General features: G+C 41.3%; 1 protein-coding gene across 7 annotated transcripts in view; it reads right to left on the bottom strand.

Annotated features, from left to right (window-relative positions):
• Nucleotides 1-491: 491 nt before the first annotated feature.
• The window catches only part of GMEB1 (glucocorticoid modulatory element binding protein 1), a 39,656-nt gene continuing 30,704 nt past the window's right edge, over nt 492-9,443 (bottom strand). For all 7 annotated transcript variants that reach the window (XM_037499146.2, XM_037499148.2, XM_037499150.2 and 4 more), the window contains 5 exons: nt 7,909-8,066; nt 6,167-6,298; nt 5,064-5,201; nt 3,147-3,269; nt 492-1,298 (listed from right to left, as the gene is read on the bottom strand). In XM_037499146.2, coding sequence (XP_037355043.1) covers nt 598-1,298; nt 3,147-3,269; nt 5,064-5,201; nt 6,167-6,298; nt 7,909-8,066 — 1,252 coding nt within the window. In that variant the 3' untranslated portion in view covers nt 492-597. The remainder of the gene's footprint in view (nt 1,299-3,146; nt 3,270-5,063; nt 5,202-6,166; nt 6,299-7,908; nt 8,067-9,443) is intronic.

Below are 9,443 nucleotides of genomic sequence, written 5' to 3'. Positions count from 1 at the left end.
TAAGAGGCATCAGTTGCACTTCTGGAAGATAATTTCCTGCCCCATCCTGGTCAAAGCACTTCCCTTTTTAAGCTGGTATGCCACCTTCCCCTCCAAGCAGAGTTCAATTTCCTTTTGTTTCAGAGTTTTGTACTGGCCTCTGAGGGCCCTTTCCAGGATACAAAATAAAGTATCCTTCTGCATCCACATGTGAATGGGTTGCCTTCCAGTGTCAGATGTGTTCCAGAGTTTGGTCAATGCATCTTTACAAGAATAAAACAACATGCGCACACAGACTAGTCTGAAAACAGCTTTCTGGATGGGATTTCTGGTTATCTTAATGCCTCCCCTAAAAGAAATAACTTTCTTGGTGTAAAAGGGTTAAGACATTGAGTGACCTACTCTCAACTTCCGGTAGGGCAGCTTGTTTTTGTCCATTTTTCAATGATGGGGTGGGAGAGACCCAACATTTCAGTTACAACAATGAGATTTTGCTTCTTTTTTTTTTTTTAAAAAAAGGGGGGGGACCCTATATGGAAATGAGCAGGACAATGATAAAAATAAACAAATAATTAAAATTCCAAACCAAAACATATCTCCTGGCCCCAAGATCCCCAGTTAATCCTCTAAGACCACAATCTCCACATTGTGGACTTGATGCTGGTGTTCTTCCATCTCAGCCACCACTTTCTCCTCAGTCCTCAGCTCTGTCTCCAAAATGACGGCTTTGCCCTCAGTATCCTCAGCCTCTGGGTCTGGGGCTGGATCAATCTCAATGATGGTCTGCCCGTCCTCTGAGGTGCTTTCAACAGCCTGGATTGCTGAGGTCAGGCCAGACTCCATGGTCACCAACTCCATAGGGCTTACCATGGTGGTCATGTTGCCCAGGGTACTCCCATCCGGCACAGCAGGGGAGCTTAGCAGGGCCAGGCTAGACGAAGGGTGAATGGTCACTGTGTCTGGTGAACTGCTCTTGGCAGAGGAGACCACTGTGGCATAGCGGAAGAGCTGAGGCCCAGAAGGCAGTGTGTGGACAGTCACAGGACTGGAGCCCTGGCTGAGGGTGGCCACTGGAATATTGCCCATGGAAAATGATTGACCCACCGGGGTGATGGTGATGGGTGAGATGACCGTGAACTGAGGCTGCTGGACAGGAGGAGAAGGACTCAGGACGGTGGTGGAGGCTGGCCGCTGGAGCCGGGGCCTCTTTGGAGGTTTAGGAGTGCTCACAGGCATCAGTACCACATTTTGAACTGTCTGTGATTTCAGCCTGTGATCCTGAGCTTGCTTCTTCTGCTCTTCTAACTGGCGTTCTAAATCTATGGAAAAAAAACAGACTTTGTGTGGAAGAAAATATAATACTGGGAAGAGTAAACTGGGAATCAGCAGACTTAGGGTCTTGTCCTAGTTTTGCTACTATGTAGCCTCAGGCAAGTCACTTAGTTGTTTCTAAATGAATAACATAGACTAGATGATTTTTAAAATCCCTCCAGCAATTACATTTCTTTCTGAGATAATAGCCATGGCAAAAACACAGGTGCCTTTTTCAGGTTGTGATTCTACTACGTTCAACGTTTTAAAAGCCTCTGTGGTATTCTGTCACCAAAAGTGACTCACACTCTATCACCAAAAGTCTCCAGTTGGTCTAGAAACATTATATGCCCTGCCCGGGTCGACAGATAAAAATAATAGCTGCACAATCTCCCTGGAACTGTCATGAACCTACAATGAAGTTATAGTGGGCACTCTGAAAAGCAGTGATTCTCAAACGGTCCTACAAAGAGGATTACCTTGCTGGTGACCCAAATGGCCCTTGCTAATGTGCCATCAGCAACCAGAGAAGTCTACAGAAAGTTATAGGGGAAATCCCTAAGAATTACAAAAATGAGAGTTCTAATACATCCACTTTACAGGGATCTATCCCAACATTCTCAAGAGGAACAAATAAAAAAGGGCCATTACTAAGAATACGCAGGTATCTAAATTTTAAAATATAAATTTGATATAAAAATAAGTTAAAAACAACCTAAATTGTTCTTACTTCTTGGCTTCATGACTGACTATAATATTTCTCATATCACTCAAAAGCTGACACTCACCACCTTTTTTCTTTTTTTAAAGATTTAATTATTTATTCAAGAACTGGGGTACAGGCCAGATGCGCGGGAGGGTGAAAGGATTCACCAGAGACAGAGTGGGGAACAGAACAGGCAGACTGATGAAATACACTGCTGAGGGGAGCAGCGGGCGCAACAGGAGAGGTCTGCCACGCCATGTGGGACCCTCGCTGGTCGGCTGGGATTGAACCGGCACTGCAGAGGCTGCGGACAGTTTCACAGCGCAGCGTTCAACCGCCTGCGCTCCAGGGGAGGCCCACTTACCACCTTTGATTTATATCTTTCATTGGCCTTACCTCCTCTACAGCTTCTCTCTCTTTTTTTTAAGATTTATTTATTTATGCATATAAGAGCTGGGGTGCAGGCCTGAAATGTGTGGGGTAAGAGGATTCACCAGATAGAGTAGGAGCAGAACAGGCAGATCCACTGAAATGCACTGCTGAGGAGAGCAGTAGGCAAGACAGGAGAGGCTCACTGCACCATGTGGGTCACCTCCGTGGCCAGGGATCAAACTCATGCCACAGTGGCTAAGGATAGCTTCATAGTCCTGCATCTCTACCCCTTGCACCACCAGGGAGGCCCTTTGCACTTATTTCTGTCTGCTTTCCCTTGAGTTCCTTGAAACCTCTGAAAAGACTGGGACTGTCTTATTCAATATCATATTTCGGAAAGTTTCGACAATGGCACAAAAGTAAGTGCTTGATAAAAAGAGTTAAATTATCCGTGTATATCATAATTCTTTATTACTGCAAACAATGGATAAAGTGCTAAATTTATATCTATCAAAAGATGCAGTATCAGTAATGTGAAAGGGATAAAGGGCCCTGCTATTGGCTTCTTTCTGTTTTCCTTTGTTTCTCCTCTGCTTCCCACTACTCTACCTCACCTGGATCTGGATACCAAAAAAAAAAAAAAGCAAAATCTGATTCTACGTGAATTGAAAAAAAGGAAGAAATAGACAGTTCTAACAGAAATCAACAAAGAAATGAAAAGACTCAAGGGTTTTGGTATGATATCACCTAAGAAGAGAGAGAAGTTATGCACACACACCTGTTAGAGTATAGAGAAATTGCTCTTCTCCCTGCTCTACTTGGCTCCTTCTGTTGTCCAAAACCTTCTTGATTGTGTCCATTAGGCCAAATGTATGTGCTACATTGTTGAGAACAGCGGCATCTATTTAAAACAAAACACATGCCTGTCAAATCAAAACAAATATTTACCAGCTACCTGTTATGCTGCTAATAAACCTAGAAATGATAGGACTATTCTCATTGTATTTAAAACAAAATGTTTTTAAGATTTATTTTATTTATTTATGCATACAAGAACTGGGATATAGGCCAGAAGTGCAGGGAGGCGAGAGAATTCACCAGAGACAGAGTAGGGAACAGAACAGGTGGATTGACTGAAATACACTGCTGAGGAAAGCACCAGGTGAGACAGGAGAAGTCTGCTGTGCCATGTGGGTAGCTCCCTGGTAGGGATCAAACTCATGCTGAGAAAGCTTGATAGCACTGAGACTTTAACCCCTACACCACCAGAGAGGGCCCAGCCCACATTTAAAAAAAATTTTTTTTTAAAAGATTTATTTATCTATTCATACAAGAACTGGGGTACAGGCCAGAGGCGTGGGGGGTGGGAGGATCCACCAGAGACAGAGTGAGGAACAGAACAGGCAGATCCACTGAAATACACTGCCCAGGGGAGCAGCGGGCGAGTCAGGAGAGGTCTGCTGTGCCATGTGGGTTGTTCCCTGGCTGGGGATCGAACTCGTGCTGCAGTGGCTGTGGATTGCTTCATAGGTTGCATCTTAACCCCTTGCGCCACCAGGAAGACCCGCATTTAAAAATTTTTAAAATCACTTCTTCCCGGTTCTGCATAACCCGCTTGAATCCACGTAACCACCGTCTCTTGTCTGGACTAATTCCTTCAAGAGTCTCCCAAAAGGTTTTCTTATTTCCACTTTTGCCCCATAGAGTCTACTCTCTACACATTCTTTTAAAAAAAATTTAAATAATTCTTATCACTTTACTTCCCTGCTCGAAATCACTAAGATGGCTTACTACCACCATAAAATAAAATCCAAAGTTCTGACCAACGCTTATCCAAACTGTCCCTTCTTTTCCTCTCCAACCTGATCACCTATCATTCTCCTTATACCTTTCACTGTAGTCATATGAGTGCTTCTGTAATTCTTTGAACTCAACAGGTACATTGCCCCTTCAAGATCTTTATTCCCTCAGTCTGGAATGTTCCTTCTCAGTACATCACATGGATAGCTTCTTCCATTTAGGTCTCTTGTTAAATGACCTCCTTAGAGAGACACTCCTTGACCAATACCAAAACAGTCACCCCTGCTTTCTATATAATTTGCCTTTTTTAAACTCCATGCATGTAAAATGATTTTGTTGTACACTTTAAGTATATTCACATAATGTATAAGTTCTAAGAAGAACTCACTGAACATTAGGTTATGAAATTTGATCATAACCCCATTTGTATCAGATGATTAGAACATCCTTTTACCTTCTGCATAGAAGCAAGCACCCCATAAGTATTCAGAAACAGCTATAAGTGAAGACAACAAACAATGGTTCTAGAAGCTTTCCTAATAGAGTAGATCTTAAAAAAAGAGTTTTCCAAACCCAGGTGTACATGTACTTCTCCAATTTTCAGGTTTTATTCACACACACACACACACACACACACACACACACACACACACACACACACACAGCATTCTTGGGCATAAAGCAAAAATTAGCTGTGGAAAAGAAAGTATGGCCAGGCCTGAGTTCAAAATCCAGTTATGAATTTTGGACTTAACTCTTATAAGCCTACATTTCCTAAACTGTACAATAGAAATAATAATACCTATACTACAGTGTTTTCATGAAGCTAACAGGATCTGGCAATAATTGTTAGTGTTTAATAAATGATGGTTACTGTTAGGGTTTGTGTACTTACCTGTGACCTGGAAGGGAGCCTGAATGAGCCGCTGCTGAACCCCCCTGAGCAGCTCCTCTATTTCCTTCTGTATATTGCAGACAACCTCTTCCATCAGTCCTACATCAGCTATTCCCTTCCAGAACATCAACGTGTCCTCTGGCACAAAAGGAATAAGACAAAAAACTAGGGATGTTATATATACTGAGGCACATCTGTACAATGTGTTAAATTCAAAATAATTTCATTTCAAAAGGATTTCATACTGGGTCATTTCAAGGAAAAGGGAAGAAGTTCTTGGAACACAAACTGACTGCTACAGTTGGTACATAATGCTATGGCTTCTTCAGAAGCATAGAGTCTTGGTTGTTTTAGCATGACCTCAACTTGTCATGGCTTTGGTTATAAGGAACAAGAATATTCCTCTAATAAAGATATTAAATACTCTTTAAATAATTTAACTTAAAATTTAATATTCAATATTTTTTAATAATATAACTATTTTAAAAGTTAAATAATAAATACATTAAATATACAGCCCCCTCCCTCCCCAGTTCTATACTTAAAACCAACAATTGAACAGGTGGTGTTATAAATTCCTTGAGGGCGGAGGCTTTTCATCTGTCTATTTAGCATCTAGGAACCCTGACAACTAAAAACAGGCAGCAATAAATATTTTTTATATAAATTAATGAATGAAGGATGACATGAAGCCTCTCTGTTCTTTCAACATTAATCACCATCCTCTACACCACTTGCTACCTAACTTTTTCTTCTACATCTTGCAGTTTAGTTTATCTCAGAAATGTGCTGAAGTTGAAGGCAGTTTAACAGATGAAAAGCATGGACTATAGAATCAAACAGCTGATTCAGCTCTGACACTTGTTATATTACAGGTTTATGGTGAGATGCTGAACCTTTCTAAATCTCAATTTCTTCACATGTAAAATGTGACTTTGAAGGATTGCCCGCGGATTAAAATAAGATGTGCACATCCATAATTAGTAATTACTAAGCCTAAGAACAGCCAGCAAACATAATTAAGGGGACTTCTATGTCCCTAATCATAATGGTGATAAGAGTCACAAACCCCTGCAAGATATCTGAAACCCACAGAAAAATACCTGAAATTTCCTCTGAGTCTTTCTTTACACCCTCCTCTGTGGCCATGGTGACAGCAGCAGTGAGAGCTGAGTTCCATTCCAGCCCTGCCTCTTCCATGCTCTCTTCAGAGATGGCAATCTGTGTGATGCTACCTGAAATCAGCCCATTAAAGTCAGACCAATGGTTTTATGAAGAAGTCATAGCTATTCTCTATCACATACTCACTGCCAAAGAAACCCTGTTATTTTAGCAATCTAGCCTTTTGCCTTCAGGTTCATATATTAAACACTAGAATCCAAGGTAGGCCAAGATAAATATTGGATTTTCTAAAGAAAACTTGCCTTTCAAAAGACAATGCTTTCATCTTCCTCCAAACAGAAAGTGAGAAATAATTTATAAAATTATAAAAGATCAATCTGCTTCCAGAGTGGGTATGATTTTGAGAGACTGAAGATGTACATGATTGCCAGGCTGTCTGATCTGAAGTAATTTAAGAGAAAAGTATGGTGCTTAGCCAAGAGCTCTACTACCAGTATGTTTGATATTCAGCATCTAGGATATCTGAAGTTGTAGCTTATTTGTCAGCCTATGTAAGAAAAATGAGATTTAAAAAAAAAAAAAATCAGCTTAGAAGAGATCCATGGACAGCAGATTCACAGAAGAAAAAAGCCTTTCCTATCAGTTGTACATTGGGATTATTAAAGAATTGAGAAAAATCAAACCAATAAAGACAGAAATACAGATAACTCTGGGTGCTACATACAGGAAGATATCAATAATCAAATAAAAAAAGAAATATCAATACAGATGATCAAGTACAGGAGTTTGGGCCAAATAAAAGAGATGTAAATAATTCACATTATTTTTTACTTTTCATTATGTGAAAGAGCCACATAATGGAAAATTCAAACTACTAGATATTTTATATTTTCCTGAAAAGGACTTAGGCTTCAAGAAATTTGGCTTCTACTCACCCAGTAGTTACTCACAGAATATTAGGGCTGACCAAAATGAACCTCAAGAAGTCATTTTTAAAGCACAGCACTTCCCTAACCCTTTATTTTCTTTAGCCTTCTTGCGACTCTGTAAGGCATATTTAGACGTCTTCCAGAAGCAACTGACACACATTCTATATAACTGGACTAACTGAATCCATTATAATAATATCATGTGGCTTTATCTTTCCTGCATGGCTAGGATCCTTAGTCCCAAACTCAGCAATACTGCTGTAAGTGTGTGGCCACTCTGTCTCGTTGGTGAGGAAGGCTCAGCTTGGTTATCTGGATCCCTTTCAAGTAAAGCTCTTTGATCCTTACAGCATAGTCTCCAGAGCCTATCCCAGCCAGCAACACTTTGTCTTTGATACATCTCAGTTCAAGGGCTAAAACCATTCATCATTTAATCCACATTCCTGCCTTGATCACTAAGAGAAGAAATGATTTTCAAAACAGTCTAATTTCAGCCTAGAGATTCCAAGAGGCATTAATATGAGACTCTGCATAAGCACTATAACTACTGAACTATCTTCTAATGTTTACCATGCATTTTAAGAAAGAAACAGGAAGGAGGTTTGGTCAATAGGAATCATTTGGGAGAAAACACAGATCACTTTCTAAAGTATAGAAGAACCCCATCAAAGATTACCATAGCTTACAGGACATCAATGCTCATGAATAGTGAAATTAAGAAACACAAATAAGAAGTGAGGGGGAAGTGCTACTGAAAAACACAGTGGGTTGTCAGGTGGTTTCCTACCCCCTACCATCAGCCGAAGTGGGTGTCTGCACCACACTTGTCTGTTGTCCCGGCACTGGTGCTCTTGCACTGCTGATCAGAAGATCAAATTTGGTGCTTCTGCAGGTATTAGAGCAAACCTTGTCATGCTGGTAGAAATCAATCTGTCCGGAGTCCATCATTTTTCTATGCAAAGGGAGACAAGAAGTAGCAGTTTAGACTGTACTCCATCTAGAGAAAACCAGCCTCAGGAACAAATAGAGAAAAAATTGCTTAGTCTTTTCTGTAGATTAGTGAAACCTACTAGCATTAAAAGTCATTAGGTTGGGCCTCCCTGGTGGCGCAGGCAGTTGAGCACCACACTGTGAAGCTGTCCGCAGCCTCTGCAGCGTGGGTTTGATCCCAGCCAGTTGGGAAGAAACCCACATGGCGCAGCAGACCTCTCCTGTCTCGCCCGCTGCTACCCTCAGCAGTGTATTTCAGTCAATCTGCCTGTTCTGTTCCCCACTCTGTCTCTGGTAAATCCTCTCACCCCCCGCATCTCTGACCTGTACCCTAGCTCTTGTATGTATAAATCAATCAATCTCTAAAAATATAAAAATAAAAATAAAAAAATACTTCTCTAGGGCCTCCCCTGGTGGCGCAGGCGGTTGAGTGCCACACTGTGAAGCTGTCCACAGACTCTACAGCATGGGTTCGATCCCGGCCAGCCAGCAAGAATCCCACATGGCGCAGCAGACCTCTTCTGTCTTGCCCACTGCTCCCCTCAGCAGTGTATTTCAGTCAGTCTGCCTGTTCTGTTCCCCAGTCTGTCTCTGGTGAATCCTCTTACCCTCCCATGCATCTGGCCTGTACCCTGTTCTTGTATGCATGAATAAATAAATCTTAAAAAAAAAAAAATGCTCCTCTTTCACCTCTAGTCTACTCATTATGAGCATTTTTCAGTTACCACTGAGCTTTAGGTATATACCCCTGACAAAAAAAATAAGTTTCCCCACAGAGTCTCATTGAAACCAAACCTAAAGGGAGAAAGACTAACTCACAGTCCAGCAAAACTGAGAAATGCTGTAGGGGGTGGGGCCTCCCTGGTGGCATAGGGGGTTAAGTCTCAGCGCTGTCATCTCCATGGCCTGAATTCAATCCCCAGACAGGGGCTAACCCACTTGGCACAGAACACCTCTCCTGTCTCACCCACTGCTCCCCTTAGCAGTGTATTTCAGTGGATCTACCTGTTCTGTTCTTCTGTTCTCCACTCTGACTCTGGTGAAGCACCTCTGGCCTACACCCAGTTCTTCTATGCATAAATAAATAAATCTTTAAAAAAAAAAAAAGCAAAACAGAAATGCTATAGGGGAGTGAGACTATAGAGATGACATTCTGATGTATTAGTACTCCTAGAGCAGCAAGATTTATTGCCACTTTTGAAGACAAAAAAGTCAGCAAATTTTCCCTTAAGAAAAAAAAACTGATAACAACTCTCCTATAAATTCTGAGCAAAGTTGATTATACTACACCTCCACTATAAAATATCCTTATAATGGGATCCACAAGACATTGTTATTA

The sequence above is a fragment of the Talpa occidentalis genome, unplaced genomic scaffold, assembly GCF_014898055.3.
Source record: "Talpa occidentalis isolate TD23 unplaced genomic scaffold, MPIMG_talOcc4v2.1 talOcc4.9, whole genome shotgun sequence".
Taxonomy (NCBI): Eukaryota; Metazoa; Chordata; class Mammalia; order Eulipotyphla; family Talpidae; genus Talpa; species Talpa occidentalis.
Note: the sequence above shows the minus strand (reverse complement) of the source record. Positions and strands in the feature narration are given on the sequence as shown.